The sequence below is a fragment of the Bufo bufo genome, chromosome 5, assembly GCF_905171765.1.
Source record: "Bufo bufo chromosome 5, aBufBuf1.1, whole genome shotgun sequence".
NCBI classification, from domain to species: Eukaryota; Metazoa; Chordata; class Amphibia; order Anura; family Bufonidae; genus Bufo; species Bufo bufo.
The window spans coordinates 535,729,203-535,747,807 of record NC_053393.1 but is presented as its reverse complement, the minus strand read 5'-3'; the positions used below and the strand labels follow the sequence as shown (position 1 = coordinate 535,747,807).

Below are 18,605 nucleotides of genomic sequence, written 5' to 3'. Positions count from 1 at the left end.
AGTTGTAGTTTCATAACACCTGGAGGGCCGGAGATTACGAGACTGTATGATTAATCATATGCACTGGTTGTCAATGGGTTTGGTTTAAATTGGCCACACTAATAATTCTAAGGGGTGCACATACTTTACCATTAGGCGTACGGATATGCATCACATTACTTCATAGCTGTATATGTAAATAACCGGTTGGCACTGCGATGTAGTAGCATGGCGGTGCACGTGTCCGCGGGTTGGCGTCCCAGGAAACAGCAATACGGAAAGGACCGGCACTCGCACAAGGCAGCTCTTAGAATGCTAGATTTATTGGTCACATATTAGTGGTTAGTGAAGTGTTTCGGGACTATGTGCCTTCATCAGACTATACTTTTAGTCTGATGAAGGCACGTAGTGCCGAAACGCGTCACTAACCACTAATATGTGACCAATAAATCTAACATTCTAAGAGCTGCCTTGTGCGAGTGCCGGTCCTCTCCGTATTGCTATTGCTTCATAGCTGTCCACCCATCCCTCTCTGTCCGTCCCCCTCACCCATCCCATGTACACACAGATTCTGTATCCTTTACAAGTCTCTGACTGTGGGCTGCATCACCCTCTTGGACCTTTAAAAAAAAAACTATCATTGCATTTCCATCTAGAAAGAATACAGCACCAGAAACAGAAATAATATCAGGACTGCACGGGCTGCGAGTTATCAATGGTCTGTTTTACTGGCGGACACCCCGGAGTCTGAGTCTTGTCATTGTAAAGTCGCTGATAAAGCAGATTTCAAAAGGATAACAGAAAATAATCCTTCAAAGCCGGCGCACATAAATCACAGCGACCTGAACGTTTCTGCATTAATATTCTGGGTGGCGAGGGACACGACGGCTGATCAGACACACGCTACAGACCTTGTTATACTCAACGTGGAGTTTCTCCTGCTCGTTCTCCAATTTGTCTTTTATATTCTTCTGCTCGGCCATATTTTCTTGCAGTTGCATCATACGCATGTTCCTCTCTGACATGCAAGGGAAAAAAAAAAAACACAATTATCATTTGTAGGTAGGGGCAGGGCGGGAGTGAGAGGCTGAAAGACAGCCAGGAACTCTGAGGAGGAGATACGTTTTTTCTTTTTCTTTTCCAGGCTACACAGAGTTCGATGGGAGCAATGTCATGAAAAGACACTGCAATCATGTAATGATACACACCCTCGCCCAGAGATCTGAGACTGTATGTTTTACATATCAAAACAATTTAAGTAATATAGCAAACTTATTCTTAAACTATAGTAAATTTGCTAATTTAAAGGAGTTGTGCATGTCTGGAGGGGGAAGGGGGGGGGTTAGCAAACGCTAACCTTGGGTAGACCTGCAAAGGGAGGGAAGAATACCAAACCGTTTCCCGACGCGGCCTTCAAGATCCTGTGTTCTGCAGCCTCTGCTGCCTTGCTCGGGTCCCTGGATGTTAAATTCCTGCTCCCCTTGCATCATGTCAAATGGTCAAGTGACGCTAGGGGGACAGGTGACTGCTGCGGAGAGCGATTGGCTGCAGCGGAGTCAAAACAGAAGTTTACATCCAGGGACTCAAAAGTAGCAGCAGAGGCGTGAGAGCACAGGAGCTGGAAGCAGGTAAGCATGCTTCCCTTTGCAGGTGCACAATCCCTTTAAAGTATTTTTACTTAAAAAAAATAATTAAAAAAAAGAAAGAAAACAAAGTTATTTAAAAGAATCCTTATGTGTCACCCAAAAGAAAACCTGCAAAAACGAGATTTTTGTATAACTTACCAGTAAAATCTCTTTCTCGCTCTTTCCTTGGGGGACACAGAAGACCTTGGGTATAGCTCATCTCCATAGGAGGCGTGACACTAAGTGAAGACTGTTAAGCCCCTCCTCCACAGCTATACCCTCAGCCTGGAGAGAGAGAGACTGCCAGTTGCGTGTCCAAGTAGTGAGAAAAGGCAAAGTCCAACAAGGAACCAACAAGCCAACTACCCAACGGGTAACAAAAAACTCGGAAACCGCGTAGAGAAAAACAATGAATGGGTGGGTGCTGTGTCCCCCAAGGAAAGAGCGAGAAAGAGATTTTACTGGTAAGTTATACAAAAATCTCGTTTTCTCGCCCAGTTTCCTTGGGGGACACAGAAGACCTTGGGACGTTCAAAAGCAGTCCAAAAGGGGAGGGACCACAGCTCCAAGGCGAAGCACCCGAAGGCATCAAGGAACCGCCGCCTGCAGACCCAGGCGGGCCAAGGCAGCATCTGCCAAAGCCAGAGTATGCACCCTGTAGAACTCGGTAAGGCGTGCAAGGAAGACCTATGGCCGCCTTGCCCAAATGCATGGCCGAAGCCCAATGCCTCCGGCCCAGGAGGCACCGACCGCTCTGGTGAAATGAACGGTGACAGCAAGGCAGAATCCTGCCCTCGGTGCGGTAACCTCAGCAATAGCCAATCTGATAAAGCGGAGGAAAAACACCCTGGAGTCCGTCAACCCTAAGCGCGGACCTCCAGGAAACCCAAGAGACCGAACGTCGACAAGAGTCGGAGATCTCCAAGTAAAGCAAGGCCCAAACAACGTCCAAATCAGTGAAGTGTTGAAGCGAAAGGCAAACACCACCTTCAGAAGGAAGGAAGGAAGAAACAGGATGTAGAACAGACCTGTCCTGGGAAAAGACAGAAGGCTCGGAACAAAAAAGGGGCCATTCAGGCACCCGTCAGAGACACGACTGATACGGAAACACAACCGTACAGGACAGACGGGGTAGAGAGAACTTCTGTAACGGCTCCAAGGACAAGATTGGATCCCAGGGCGGTACCGAAGGACAGTACAGAGGAACCAAAGAGCCACTTCGAGTAAGAAGGTCTTGACAGGCCCAGAGGGCCGGGGAACGCTGGAAGAGGAAGAACAGTGCCGACACTTGACACCTCAAGTAAAGGAGTCCCAGTCCCAGGTCCAGGCCGGACTGGAAAAAAGACAGAACCATGGGGAGAGAAAGTCAGAGTGGGGAATGCACAGCTTCCCACAGAACCCCAGACAAAAAACCCTAAGTCTTACGACAGATCCTGGATGAAACACAGCCAGGAGCGGACAGTAGCGAACCCGCTGGAGTCGCCTGGCAAGCGGGCGAAAACCCAATGTGATCAGGCGCAGACCAGTAACACGGGCAGAAGGGTCGACAAAACTGGTCCCGTCGGCCCCCGAGCAACGTTGGTCCCGTATCTACCCGAGTGGGGGAGCAGAAGGACAGACGGAAAGGAACCAAAGGGTCCGCCCAGCATCCGCCAGATGCCAGGACAAGACAGGCTAAAGTCCATGCTGATGTAGCCATGTTCTACAGTCCCGGTGTGGGAGATCAAAGGACAATCTGGACCGAAAGGTAGTCCCCCCAAGTTACCGAGAAGGTAAGTCTACAGCAGGACCATTGTCTTAGAATCTGCACTCAGCGGGAGGACAGAACGCGGTAGACTCGGTAAATAGGCACAGCTAATACAGCCAGTGTGAACAAGGGAGACAGTACGAGGCCAAAAGGAACACCGGAACCATCCACATGAACAATCATGCTCTCCCCAGAGGGGAGGACAGTGAAGGAACAGCCTCTGAAGTCTGGTGGGGCAGAAGCCACATCGGAGTGATCTGTACTGAGCGGGAGCCAAACAGAGCCGGCAAGATAAGGTAGTCGAGACAGAGGCTGGTATAACACCCTCCAACCGAAAGGAGGAGTGGGCAACAGGGAAGCCATAGGACAGCTCAAAAGTAGAACCCTGCTACACTGTGAGATGCCCGGTTCACCGCCTCGCAGAAGGCGAATACCCTGAAGAACCCAAGGTGGAGGTCCTCCGGACCTAGGTAATCAAGCACCCAAGAGAATTTGGGTGACCTTCCCGAGAAAGGCGGCCCGCACCTGGTAGCAGATCAGACTGAAGCGTAGAGGCGCCAAGAGGAAGGACTCATACCACACTGCATCCGAAGAGGAGGAAATTGCAGCAGGCAAGGGAACCGCAGTCCTGCCAGAGCCAACGAAGAATTCGAGGGGCACTGCAGACAACAGCACTCTCGACCATGTGACCACTAGCGCAGGGAAGCAATGCCGCGGAAGGACGAATGGGCACGCATCTAGGAACCACGAACACTCCCTGGGATGAAGGGCCAACTAAATGAATGAGTACCACCCAGCTCCGTGCAGCAGAGAGCAAGTAGAGCCCGTCCGGGTCAGGTGGACAGAATGAACTCCTTAGAGACGAGTGCAAGGCTTGCGGCAAGCATCGTATCCCAAGAAAACAAAAGTATGCCGCAGGAAGCAGGTGAGGCATACGTACAAGCAGCCCATAAGCAGTGAGAAGGCCAACCCACCTACAGGAGGAGAAGGCATAAACGGCCCAAACAACGCACAAGAACGTCCGCTCACTGCAAAAAGGTTAATTCAGCGAAAAAGGGGGCCAGCCACAGAGTGCCACAGCATGTACGGAATTGCAAAGTGCAACCTGAAAGGGAGTTATGCACAAGCCTAGTATAGCATGCGATGGAACGCAAGCAGTCCGCCCCGAAAGGGGGAAACTGTACCTGGCAAACTGCAGTCGGCAAGAGTGCAAAGGCCGGTCCCAAAAGGGAGTGATGCCTAAGGCCGTAAAAGGGAGTGATGCCTAAGGCCGTACTTACTTCAGAGAAGCAGGACATACCCTATAATCCAGCAGGAACGCAGGAGGTCCACCTAGTGAAAGGGAAACATGCACAGGGTTATCCTAGCATTAAGTGAGTGTGCAATAATACACCCAACACTGAACTTAGCGAGAGTGCAACTACTCTGCCAATAAAGGGGGACATGTACAAGTCCAGCACAGCCATACAAGGACAGCCGTGAATCTCATGAGCGTGCCAAATTCTGCCAATGGAATGAGGGCAGCACCGTATCCAATGGGAGGGCAAGCGTTCCACCCATGTTAGAGGGCCATGCTCATGGCCAGCAACGTATCCGGTGAGAGTGTAGCATGCCGCCCAGAAAAAGGGGGGGGTAATGCACATGGCCAGCATCTCATCCAGGGAGAGTGCGAGCACCCCGTCATGTATGGGAGTCATACACATGGCCAGCAACGTACTGGCGAGAGACAAACACAGTCAGTGAGAATGTGTGTATGTCACCTGAGGAAGGAAGGCATGCCCATGGCTGGCAGCGAATCCAGTGAGAGTGCATACACCGCGCACGGAAGAGGGGTCATGCATATGGCCGACAGCGGATCCAGCGAGAGTGCAAGCACCCCGCCATGTATGGGGTACATGCACATGGCCAGCAACGTACCTGCGAGAAAACAACCACAGACAGAGGGATGTATGTATGCTGCCTGAGGGAAGGAGGCATACCCAAGGCCGGCAGCGAATCCAATGAGAGTGCAGCGTTCCGCCTAGAGAAGGGGGTCACGCACATGGCCGGCAGAGAATCCAGTGAGAGTGCAGCGTTCCGCCCATGGAAGGGGGTCACGCACATGGCCGGCAGCAAATCCAGAGAGAGTGCAGCTTTCCGCCTATGGAAGGGGGTCACGCACATGGCCGGCAGCAAATCCAGAGAGAGTGCAGCTTTCCGCCTATGGAAGGGGGTCATGCACATGGCCAGCACCGTATCCGGTGAAGGTGCAGTATTCCGCCTAAAAGGGGGTCATGCACATGGCCAGCCGGCAGCCAGGGAGAGTGCAGTATCCCGCCTAGGAGGGGGGGGGATGCACATGGCAGGCACCATAACTGGAGAGATGATGAATGCTGCCAACGGAAGGGCCGCATACATATACCCATGCTGGGTGAGATAAATATCTTGGTCAAATGCCAACTTTGTATAAAAAAATGGGAAAAGTTGTCTTTTGCCAAGATATTTCTCTCACCCAGCATGGGTATATGTAAAAAGACACCCCAAAACACATTCCCCACCTTCTCCTGAGTACGGAGATACCAGATGTGTGACACTTTTTTGCAGCCTAGGTGGGCAAAGGGGCCCATATTCCAAAGAGCACCTTTCGGATTTCACTCGTCATTTTTTACAGAATTTGATTTCAAACTCCTTACCACACATTTGGGCCCCTAGAATGCCAGGGCAGTATAACTACCCCACAAGTGACCCCATTTTGGAAAGAAGAGACCCCAGGGTATTCGCTGATGGGCATAGTGAGTTCATGGAAGTTTTTATTTTTTGTCACAAGTTAGTGGAATATGAGACTTTGTATGAAAAAAAAAAAAAAAAAAAAAAAATCATCATTTTCCACTAACTTGTGACAAAAAATAAAAAATTTGAGGAACTCGCCATGCCCCTCACGGAATACCTTGGGGTGTCTTCTTTCCAAAATGGGGTCACTTGTGGGGTAGTTATACTGCCCTGGCATTTTCCAGGGGCCCTAATGTGTGGTACGTAGGTAAATGACCAGTGAAATCCGAAAGGTGCTCTTTGGAATGTGGGCCCCTTTGCCCACCTAGGCTGCAAAAAAGTGTCACACATGTGGTATCGCCGTATTCAGGAGACGTTGGGGAATGTGTTTTGGGGTGTCTTTTTACATATACCCATGCTGGGTGAGATAAATATCTTGGTCAAATGCCAACTTTGTATAAAAAAATGGGAAAAGTTGTCTTTTGCCAAGATATTTCTCTCACCCAGCATGGGTATATGTAAAATGACACCCCAAAACACATTCTCCACCTTCTCCTGAGTACGGAGATACCAGATGTGTGACACTTTTTTGCAGCCTAGGTGGGCAAAGGGGCCCATATTCCAAAGAGCACCTTTCGGATTTCACTCGTCATTTTTTACAGAATTTGATTTCAAACTCCTTACCACACATTTGGGCCCCTGGAAAATGCCAGGGCAGTATAACTACCCCACAAGTGACCCCATTTTGGAAAGAAGAGACCCCAGGGTATTCGCTGATGGGCATAGTGAGTTCATGGAAGTTTTTATTTTTTGTCACAAGTTAGTGGAATATGAGACTTTGTATGAAAAAAAAAATAAAAAAAAAAAATCATCATTTTCCACTAACTTGTGACAAAAAATAAAAAATTCTAGGAACTCGCCATGCCCCTCACGGAATACCTTGGGGTGTCTTCTTTCCAAAATGGGGTCACTTGTGGGGTAGTTATACTGCCCTGGCATTTTCCAGGGGCCCTAATGTGTGGTAAGTAGGTAAATGACCAGTGAAATCCGAAAGGTGCTCTTTGGAATATGGGCCCCTTTGCCCACCTAGGCTGCAAAAAAGTGTCACACATCTGGTATCGCCGTATTCAGGAGACGTTGGGGAATGTGTTTTGGGGTGTCTTTTTACATATACCCATGCTGGGTGAGAGAAATATCTTGGCAAAAGACAACTTTTTCCATTTTTTTATACAAAGTTGGCATTTGACCAAGATATTTCTCTCACCCAGCATGGGTATATGTAAAATGACACCCCAAAACACATTCCCCAACTTCTCCTGAGTACGGCGATACCAGATGTGTGACACTTTTTTGCAGCCTAGATGCGCAAAGGGGCCCAAATTCCTTTTAGGAGGGCATTTTTAGACATTTGGATACCAGACTTCTTCTCACGCTTTGGGGCCCCTAGAATGCCAGGGCAGTATAAATACCCCACATGTGACCCCATTTTGGAAAGAAGACACCCCAAGGTATTCAATGAGGGGCATGGCGAGTTCATAGAATTTTTTTTTTTTTGGCACAAGTTAGCGGAAATTGATATTTTTTATTTTTTTCTCACAAAGTCTCCCGTTCCGCTAACTTGGGACAAAAATTTCAATCTTTCATGGACTCAATATGCCCCTCACGGAATACCTGGGGGTGTCTTCTTTCCGAAATGGGGTCACATGTGGGGTATTTATACTGCCCTGGCATTCTAGGGGTCCTAAAGCGTGAGAAGAAGTCTGGAATATAAATGTCTAAAAAATTTTACGCATTTGGATTCCGTGAGGGGTATGGTGAGTTCATGTGAGATTTTATTTTTTGTCACAAGTTAGTGGAATATGAGACTTTGTAAGAAAAAAAAAAAAATTCCGCTAACTTGGGCCAAAAAAAAGACTGAATGCAGCCTTACAGAGGGGGGGGGGGGGGATCAATGACAGGGGGGTGATCAATGACAGGGGGGGTGATCAATGACAGGGGGGTGATCAGGGAGTCTATATGGGGTGATCACCCAACTGTCATTGATCACGCCCCTGTAAGGCTGCATTCAGACGTCCGTATGATTTTTACGGATCCGATCAGTCTATCAGTGGATCCGTAAAAATCATGCGGACATCTGAATGGAGCTTTACAGGGGGGTGATCAATGACAGAGGGGTAATCAATGACAGGGGGGTGATCAGGGAGTCTATATGGGGTAATCACCACAGTCATTGATCACTCCCCTGTAAGGCTGCATTCAGACGTCCGTATGATTTTTACGGATCCGATCAGTCTATCAGTGGATCCGTAAAAATCATGCGGACATCTGAATGGAGCTTTACAGGGGGGTGATCAATGACAGAGGGGTAATCAATGACAGGGGGGTGATCAGGGAGTCTATATGGGGTGATCAACCCCCTGTCATTGATCACTCCCCTGTAAGGCTCCATTCAGACGTCCGTATGATTTTTACGGATCCGATCAGTCTATCAGTGGATCCGTAAAAATCATGCGGACATCTGAATGGAGCTTTACAGGGGGGTGATCAATGACAGGGGGTGATCAGGGAGTCTATATGGGGTGATCACCTCCGTCATTTATCACTCCCCTGTAAGGCTGCATTCAGACGTCCGTATGATTTTTACGGATCCGATCAGTCTATCAGTGGATCCGTAAAAATCATGCGGACATCTGAATGGAGCTTTACAGGGGGGTGATCAATGACAGGGGGGTAATCAATGACAGGGGGGTGATCAGGGAGTCTATATGGGGTGATCAGGGGTGATCAAGGGCTAATAAGGGGTTAATAAGTGACGGGGGGGGGGGGTGTAGTGTAGTGGTGCTTGGTGCAACATATTACTGAGCTGCCTGTGTCCTCTGGTGGTCGATCCAAACAAAGGGGACCACCAGAGGACCAGGTAGCAGGTATATTAGACGCTGTTATCAAAACAGCGTCTAATATACCTGTTAGGGGTTAAAAAAATCACATCTCCAGGCTGCCAGCGAACGATCGCCGGTGTGCGCGCGTTCACAGGAAATCTCGCGTCTCGCGAGAGGACGCACCGGTGCGTCCACCCAGAACAACAGGACCGCCGCAAAGACGCAATCCTGCGTACGGCGGTCCTGAGGTGGTTAAACACAGCCTCTCTGAGGCTAAAGGGGGCCGACATATAGGGGCACAGATTGTCAAGAAAAAAGGGGGCCAACCATACAGGCCCATTGGGAGCCGGCCTGTACCCAAAGGGTTAACAGGGATCCGGCCTGGAGGGCGGCGCTGCGATCCCCTGGGGGCGGAGGAACCTCCGCCGGGAGGAATTCGCGCCTGGAGAAGTTCCCGCCCCCTCCACCAGATGCCGGAATTTTGCGGCCTAGTAGGCCGCGGGCCGGTCGGAATTGCGGCCCAGCAGGCCGCGAAGCCTGGGCCAAAATTTGCTGAGCCCCGCCGACCGGCACCGGCGGTTGGCCGGGGCCTGCTGGAGCCTAGAAGTCAAGCACAAAGCCGGCTGCGGGAGCCCACCCCGCCGGCCGGAAGAGTCAGGGGCCCGGAATGGCGGCCTAGCAGGCCGCGGAGCCTGGGCTAAGATTTTTGCGGCGCCCGGCCGCACCGGAATACCAATGCCGGCCGGAGGCGAGGCCTTACTCCACTGCCGTCAGGAGTGGGCCCCAGGCCCTGAGATCTGCACTCAGCGGGCAACACTCCGGTAAGGAGATGGGGGGGGACCCAGAGACCGGGTGCCTGTGCTGATAGAGAAGGCAGGCGCCGGGCAGAAACTATGTCGCCGCTTCTGCAGCTAGCTGTGGAGACAGCCACTGGCTGCATGTTCTATGGGAGCCAGGCAGGGGGGGTAAGGCAGAAGTAGATTGCCGCTCTGCGGCACCACAGGGGCCAGCGTAGATCCAGCAGGGGACCAGAGGCCCAGTATGGGGGGTCAGGCACGCAGGAGACCAGGGTGGGGGGGTGGGGGACGTAGGGCTGGAGAAGCCAATCTCTCACCATAGCCGTCTTCACCCTCGGTCCATTCCAGCAGGGTCGCCCCTTCAGCTACTGGCATCGTAGTGGCAGGACGCTGGAAGAGGGACTTGGCGTGCGGGCGACCCTTGCGCTGGCGGGATGTAGGGGAGCTGGGCTGCCCTGATCCACCTTGCCTTCTGTGGGGGAGGCAGCAGTGCGGGTGACCGGCACTGGCGCAGCTCAACCCTGGGAGAACAGAGAGGTCTAGTGCGTCTTTGTTGTCCCTGATGGTCGGGGACAAAAAGAAAAGAAAAAAGTAAAAATCAAAATTTAAACAAGGAGAAAACAGGGAGTGTCTTGCCTCCTTGGACACTAAGCAAAAAACTGGCAGTCTCTCTCTCCAGGCTGAGGGTATAGCTGTGGAGGAGGGGCTTAACAGTCTTCACTTAGTGTCACGCCTCCTATGGAGATGAGCTATACCCAAGGTCTTCTGTGTCCCCCAAGGAAACTGGGCGAGAAATATATTTTAATAGTCCCAAAAAAATAGGACTGTTAAAGCTCCATGTGCACAAAATTCTTAAGTGTCTGCTCATTTAAGAGCGAGATATTCTGGTCTTAATGGGTTAATTACTACACGTATGACACACGCACACACACGCACACGCTCTACAGTCCCATTCACCTGGTAACACAAGGTCATCTTACCCAGGTAGTAGTTGACAAAGTCGGCCGTGAGAGCGGGCTGCTTGTGCTTCCTTCGGCCATCGACGCTGGAGGTCGTGTCTGAATTGTCCACAGGGAAAATGTCTGTGCTGATCCCCATCAGTTCTGCTTTGCGCATAAGTTTCCGTATGGCGGAGGCGCTGCTGGTAAGCGGGCGAGGCAGCTTCTCTCTTGGGACCCACGCTTGGGGTCTGGTGTTACGAGCCAGCTCGGACTTCACTCTGTACTGCTGGAGTCTGGTGGAGATGCGAGCCTGAAGAGAAACAGAAACGGTTCCCTAAGAAACCATCAGCGGATTATAGGCTGCAATTTGAGGGGTCTATTATTATCAAATGGGATGAAGACTACAGAATGTCACAAAACAGGCAGGAGGCCGCTGACAGATAATGGGGGGGGACAGCTGGAAACAGACGTTCAAACAAATCAGATTTATGTTCACATTGCCATAATCAATTACTGCGTACACTCTCTGGGGTGTAATACTATTGGCTATGGCTATTAGGTTGACAGCTAAAGGACGCTGAAAACTCCTGCCCATATGCTTTTTTTGACCATATAGATGTCAGAGAGTGGAGACTGCCTGCTTTGCATACCTGCTTGGACCACACGCACAATAATTCTGCAATGGTCCAGAGTTACATCCTGTATTATACTCCAGAGCTGCACTCACTATTCTGCTGGTGCAGTCACTGTGTACATACGTTACATTACTTATCCTGTACTGATCCTAAATTACATCCTGTATTATACTCCAGAGCTGCACTCACTATTCTGCTGGTGCAGTCACTGTGTACATACATTATATTACTTATCCTGTACTGATCCCGAGTTACATCCTGTATTATACTCCAGAGCTGCACTCACTAAACTGCTGGTGGAGTCACTGTGTACATACATTATATTACTTATCCTGTACTGATCCCGAGTTACATCCTGTATTATACTCCAGAGCTGCACTCACTATTCTGCTGGTGCAGTCACTGTGTACATACATTACATTACTTATCCTGTACTGATCCTGAATTACATCCTGTATTATACTCTAGAGCTGCACTCACTATTCTGTCGGTGGATCAGTAATGTAATGTAACAAGCAGAATAGTGAGTGCAGCTCTGGAGTACAATACAGGATGTAACTCAGGATCAGTACAGGATAAGTAATGTAATGTATGTACACAGTGACTGCATCAGCAGAATAGTGAGTGCAGCTCTGGAGTATAATACAGGATGGAACTCAGGATCAGTACAGGATATGTAATGTTATGTATTTATAAAAGCCTAGTTCTATATGTGGAAAATTATAATTAGTTGGGGGTCCCTGGAAACCACCTTAGACCAGTGATCTCCCCATAGGAAGCTGTCCGGCAGCACATGCATGCACAGCTGTAATGAATGCGGTCATGACACCCTACGAAACGACTAACATTCAGAGATTTAATGAAGCCTATGTAATCTTATGCAGACCAAATATACAGTCCCATTCAGAGACTCCTGTGACCAAAGGTAAACGGCGCGGGCCCCCGCAGAAGTGGACGACCTTAGCCCTGGATTTACATTTGCTGCGCTTGTTTCATAGGGAAAGATCACAGAAGAAGTCATTAGTACCTGTGCTTCCGGCGTCAGGTGCTTTTCTCTCTCCTTCAAGGACATTTTGCAGTAGGATTGCAGAGCCAAATAGTTTTTCCTCTTCCATTTTCTATCAAAGCGGTCGGCATGCTGCTTACAGTACGCAAAGAAAGGATCTGCGATATCCTGTGGAAAGATATTAGGGATACAGCTCAATAGTACAAGTCAATCAGCATGTGCCAGACTTTAATGGTCATCAGAATGGGGGAAAGGCGGTGTGGTATCTGTCCGGGTATCTGTCCGGCCTGCAGCACAGGCTACACGCTTTCTTGCTGAATGCTTTTACTACAAGTAGGCTCCAATGCAGGGAACAGACGGGAGTAGAAACAAACAATCTGTTGAAAAAGGTGGTGTGTGTGTGTGTGTGGGGGGGGGGAATAAAAGTGATATTCGCTGGTGAGCAGAAGACTGCATGTAGTCAGGACACTGCAGTGCTCCCAGAATACAGTACTAAGTTGAGTAGGCATTGCAAACCCGGAGAGGAAGCGAGAAGGCAGCAATACAAGGTAAGGAAAGGAGAGGTGCCCCACTAAAGGGAGAGGAGAATGCATAACAAGGGAAGGAAAGGAGAGGTGGCCCACTGAAGGGAGAGGAGAATGCATAACAAGGGAAGGAAAGGAGAGGTGGCCCACTGAAGGGAGAGGAGAATGCATAACAAGGGAAGGGAAGGAAAGGAGAGGTGGCCCACTGAAGGGAGAGGAGAATGCATAACAAGGGAAGGGAAGGAAAGGAGAGGTGGCCCACTGAAGGGAGAGGATAATGCATAACAAGGGAAGGAAAGGAGAGGTGGCCCACTGAAGGGAGAGGAGAATGCATAACAAGGGAAGGGAAGGAAAGGAGAGGTGGCCCACTGAAGGGAGAGGAGAATGCATAACAAGGGAAGGAAAGGAGAGGTGGCCCACTGAAGGGAGAGGAGAATGCATAACAAGGGAAGGGAAGGAAAGGAGAGGTGGCCCACTGAAGGGAGAGGAGAATGCATAACAAGGGAAGGAAAGGAGAGGTGGCCCACTGAAGGGAGAGGATAATGTATAACAAGGGGAGGAGGCGAGAGTAGTCCCAACGAAGGAGGAGGTGAGGAAAACACATAACAAGGGGAGGAGACGAGAGGCGTCCCAAAGAAGAGGGAAGTGGGAAAACAGTGCAACGAAAGGAAGAGGCGGCTCAACACGGGGAGGAGGCGAGAAGTGTCACAATGAAGGGGGATGTGAGAAGGCAGCACAACAAAGAAAGGAGACAAGAGGCGGCCCAATGAAGGATAAGGGGAGACAGCACAAAGGGAGGAGGCAAGAGGCAGCCCAATGAAGAGGGGAGGTGAGAAAACATTGCAACAAGGGAAGGAGGCGAGAGGTGGCCCAATGAAGGAGGAGGTGAGGAGACAGCACAACAAGGGTATGAGACAAGAGGCGGCCCAATGAAGGGGAGGTGAGAAGGCAGCACAACAAAGAAAGGAGGCAAGAGACATCCAAATGAAAGGGAGGTGAGAAGGCAGCACAACAAGGGGAGGAGACGGGAGGCGACTCAATGAATGAGAAGGTGAGAAGGCAGCACAACAAGAGGAGTATGCGAGAAGCAGCCCAATAAAGAGTGAGGTGAGAAAACATTGCAACAAGGGGAGGAGGCAAGTGGTGGCCCAATAAGGGGGAGGTGAAAAGGCAATGCAACAAGGGGAGGCGATAATGGGGCCACCTAATGAAGGAGATGAGAAAGTGCAGTAAGTAGAGGAGACAAAAGATAGTCCAATGAAGTGGAACGTGATAAAGCAGCACAACAAGGGTAGGAGGTAAGACGTGGCTCAATGATGGGGGAGGTAAGACGGCAGTTTAACAAGTAGAGGCGACTAGGGACAGAACAAATAAGGGGAAGATGAGATGGCCACAGAACATGGGAAAGGAATAGAGTCAGCCCAAAAGAGCAATAGAAGAAGCCATTGCAACTAGGTGAAGAGCCGAGAGGTGATCCAGTGAAGGAGGAAATGAGAAGGCAAAGCAACAAGGGGAGGAAGGTTCAGCATCCAGGATGCAAGTGAAAAGGCATCAAACCAAGGAAAGATGGTGTGATGGGAGCTGAAAGAAGAGGTGTAGTGAAAAAGCAGCAAACAGGGAGGTAAGTGGGCATGGGGACAGCAAAAAGGCAGCAAACATGAGACAGGAGTCATGAAAGGTGCTAAACAAGAGGGAAGATGACAAGGCAGCAAAACAAGGAAACCAGGCATGGCGTAAAAGAGTGAGGCTGCATCACAAGGAGAGCAAGATGAGAAGGATTATGACAAGGGCAAGGAACGCAAGATCTGGAGTAGGGGTGACACAAGAAAGCCACAACGAGGGCAAAGCAAAAAACTAAGTCAAAGGGTCACATCTAGGAAATGCTAACAATCTGCCAAAACAAGGGCGAGAAGAGAAAGTGCTACACGGGGCCAAGCTGTACATCCAACAGAAGGTATTTCCATCTATATATTATAAATCAAGAAACCAATTTCTTCTTCCCGAAATTTCAAGGTACTGAAGTACGACTCCCATCGTAGCCGCTCCCCCGACACCACTGCACACTATTAAAAGTTAAGTATCCGATGAACTTTCCAAAGCAAAGCAAAATGCAGAAGACGCAGCCGTTCAGATGAGAGGCCTTTCATCTCAGTCACACACCCATAGCATTTACCAGTGATACTCCATGTCCTTTCTCCCCTCTGACTACCACCCAGCTTCATTTTTGATCAGGATTTTCATTTTTTATGCTTCAATTACAGTTTCTTAAGGAATCTTCAAAAGAAGAACGTCTGTTAATTTACCTCTTCAGCAGCGGCTTCCGAGAGCAAGCCTTCCTTCTGGGCACAAGTCACATGAAAGTAAGCTCTGCACATCCCTGCGTCGCAGCTGATACACACTCCGGTCCTGGCAAATCGCGGATCTTCACAGAAGCTGCATTCCTACGCAAAATAAGATCTACGCTTACCAGGCTGGATTTAACACATCTGAGAGCGAGCGACATTAGCAAGGTTTGCTTAAGCCGGCTGCCATTAAAAGAGGCGCGAGGCAAAGAAAATATCTCATGGGAAGAATCTCTTCGAAGGGCAGATCGCGTGTTCATTAACTATCAGAAAACTGCTTTTTAAAGCAAACACTTCTTATATTTCCGCTGACAGATATTTACCTAATTGTGTTGAAAGCCGCGAGCATTAAAAAACTGTAGCGACCCATCCCCCCTGACTACAGATTGCCGACTACCTGTAGGGCTCGTATTACACACTACTGTAAATCTCCTAATGGAAACCCCAACGTTTCCCTCTACAGCAGCGATGTCAAACTCTTGGACCTCCAGCTGTTAAAAAAAAACTACAACTCCCAGCATGACATGATAGTTGTAGACTTTCCAGGCATGATGAAAAGTTGTAGTTTTGGAACAGCTGGAGGGCCATGGGTTTGACATCCCTGCTCTACAGGAATTGACAGCACATGCCCCAGAGTCCTATAGGCATGAAAAATCAAGCATTTTACTAGAACATGTCCTCGGTTCATGATCGTGGGGCATCCTGACCTTTGGGAACCAGACAATCATTTTCAGGCAGTAAACATGTATCAAATGAACATATTTTGATACATATATTTGATACGTTTACCGCCTGAAACGGGCGTCTGACGTCACTATCATGTGACCTACCTTGATACCTATATGTACCGGATGTATACCGGTTTGTTTCACTTGTTGATGAAGCAACGCGTCCTTGTACACACAATGACCTTTCACCTGGATATCCTTCATCTAATTATTATCCTACCTTATAGTGCGGCCCCCACTGATGTCTAGACACTTAATTTTTTTTCTAAAGAACCCCCCGTTCGTCCACTGTGGTCTCTGCATCTTTTGGCACCTCATATGCTGATGAGGCGACTCGGTTATACTAGGCGTGGACTTGTATTTCTCCTGGGCGCGGTTATCTTCTCCAATGAGAGCGCCCCGCTCTTAGCCAGGGAGAAGGAGCTCAAGTTCTCGCGAAAATCGCAGCTCCTTCTCCCTGGCTAAGAGCGGGGCGCTCTGATTGGATGCGCTCACAGCCAGGGAGAAGATAACCGCGCCGAGGAGAGCAGAGCAGACGAACAGGGTGGGGGTTCTTTAGAAAAAAAAAAAAAATGCCAAGACATCAGTGGGGGCCGCACTATAATGTAGGATAATAATTAGATTAAGGATATCCAGGTGAAAGGTCCTCTTTAAAGTCTAAGACTCGCAAGCAAGTTAAAGTTGCCAGGATTTTCTTTTCAAGTCATTGTGGAGTTCGCTCCTTCTCGCTAGCAACACCTACCTGTGACCTGGTGCTAACCGGATTACTTTCAGTACCTTTTGCCAGGACTTACCTTTGCCCCATATTTTGAATAGTTCATCTCCGTTAAGGTCACTGGACGTAATTTGTCAATGTCTCCAAAAGCGACCCCAGGGACGTAGAGCGCACAAACTATGTGGACCCATCTGGTAATAGGACAAAAAAAAATAAAAAATTTATTGTTCAACACTTAGTAAAAAAAAAAAAAAAAAATTCAAACCCTCTTACGTATGTGTAGGTCATGGATTTCCAAATTTTACAAGTTTCATGGGCCAGAGGTTACTTCGTAGTGGATGAGATTTTAAAATCACGGCATTATAATCATAAAATGGACAGAGGGCAGACTTTACCACCATACAAAATAAGACAATGTTTTGGGGGCCCCCAGAAATCAGGAGGACCCCAGCTAGCTATAAGCAGTAGGCTGAAAGGGATGATCACACCGGTTCAGCTGCAGGGGGGGGGGGGGGGCGGGGGACCTTCCTAGTCGTAGAGCAGTAGCAGAAGTGCCTAGGCTGCACGGCAAAGCCAAGATTGGGGGCGGTGCTTACGGGATGGATGGGGCGGGGCTTAGCCACATGACGTGGGCAGAGTTTAGTGGTGAGACGAGGCAAAAGGAAGTGAAGCTTTGAAGCTCAATGGGGGGCCCCTAAACATCACTTTGCTTTGAAATGCCAATGCAATTTTTTTTTATTCATTTATTTTAGCATTTTAATTTTTTTCCCTAATTTTTATTGTTTTCTGCATTTTTCATTTTGCCTTTTTTGCTCGACGCAAGGAAAAATGCTTTATGGCCGACACTCCGATGCAGTCGTAGGGGGTCTGCCAAGCTTCGTTAGAGACAGCTACCATGCCACAGATTTTTAACAATATATTTTCAATGCTGGTCCTGTAAATAACGAGTTCACATTGAACAAAATGTCTAATTATAAGGCCTATAAGGATAAATGGTCCTTTAAATAAACCAGAAAAGCAAAATTTCCCATCCTCAAAACATAAAAAAAAAATATATAAAAAAATAACACAAGCAATGATCTGCTCACCCGCTTAAAACGTCCTAGCATAAATGTAATTTTTCCCTGACGTTCCACACAATTGGCTCCGATAAATGATACAGCGTAATACATATCTATGAGGGGGAACCTAAGACAGGCAGAATTAGCTGCCGCTGCTCGGCCTAATGTCCCTTAATATAAAAAAAAAAAAAAGAATATAAAAGCCAGGGCCGGGGGATTTAGCTTTTTTCCCCGAGATGTATGATAGTAGGTTAATACAACCTCGGGTACGTATCCTGCAGAGTTCAATATAAAGATACACATCTTCAACAAGCAGCTGCTTCTCAATTTAATTTGCACATTCTGTTCATGCTCCACTGGTATATTAAATGCTGCTTCACTCTGTAGGAGTTTACTGTGATAAACCTACCAGCTGGCTGAATCCTTCATACTGACCTTCTTCCAATAGCTTTGTGCATGCCCTGCTCGTAGTAAAAAAATGCTATTTTCCTAGATCCTACTATTTTTGCCTTTTGTGTTTTATTTTTTTTTATGGTCTTTTTCAGTTTTTTTAATTGGTTTAGGTTTTCACTTTATTTTTTTTATAGTTTGGTCTTAGAGGGACTCTACCGGTTTCATAATTACATTTTTTGCCAAGAGTACCTCAATCACTGCGTATTTTTGCCCCATATATCTGTTTTTCATGTCAGCTTTACTTTCCCTGTCCTCAGCATCGCTGCATCCTGGCAGGATGTTTACAAGCAGAACTTCCTGTTTTCATCAGTTTAGAACATATCCTGGTTTTCCATATGAACAGATCCCAGTTTTGCATGTCAGCACTTTACTTGGGCTATTTTCACACTTGCGGCAGGCAGTTCCCGTCGCTGGAACCGCCCTGC

At 48.5% G+C, this 18,605-nt stretch overlaps 1 protein-coding gene across 8 annotated transcripts in view; it reads right to left on the bottom strand.

Moving 5' to 3' along the window:
• Window positions 1–18,605, bottom strand: part of PHF14 (PHD finger protein 14) — a 228,419-nt gene that overhangs the window by 179,438 nt on the left and 30,376 nt on the right. For 5 of the 8 annotated variants that reach the window (XR_005778875.1, XM_040431267.1, XM_040431269.1 and 2 more), the window contains 5 exons: window positions 16,746–16,857; window positions 15,185–15,322; window positions 12,379–12,525; window positions 10,756–11,050; window positions 891–997 (listed from right to left, as the gene is read on the bottom strand). Coding sequence is in view for 7 of the 8 variants with exons in the window: in XM_040431267.1 (XP_040287201.1) it covers window positions 891–997; window positions 10,756–11,050; window positions 12,379–12,525; window positions 15,185–15,322; window positions 16,746–16,857 (799 nt within the window). In the remaining variant the exon portion in view is untranslated. The remainder of the gene's footprint in view (window positions 1–890; window positions 998–10,755; window positions 11,051–12,378; window positions 12,526–15,184; window positions 15,323–16,745; window positions 16,858–18,605) is intronic. The other 3 variants (XM_040431268.1, XM_040431270.1, XM_040431274.1) reach the window with 1 other exon arrangement.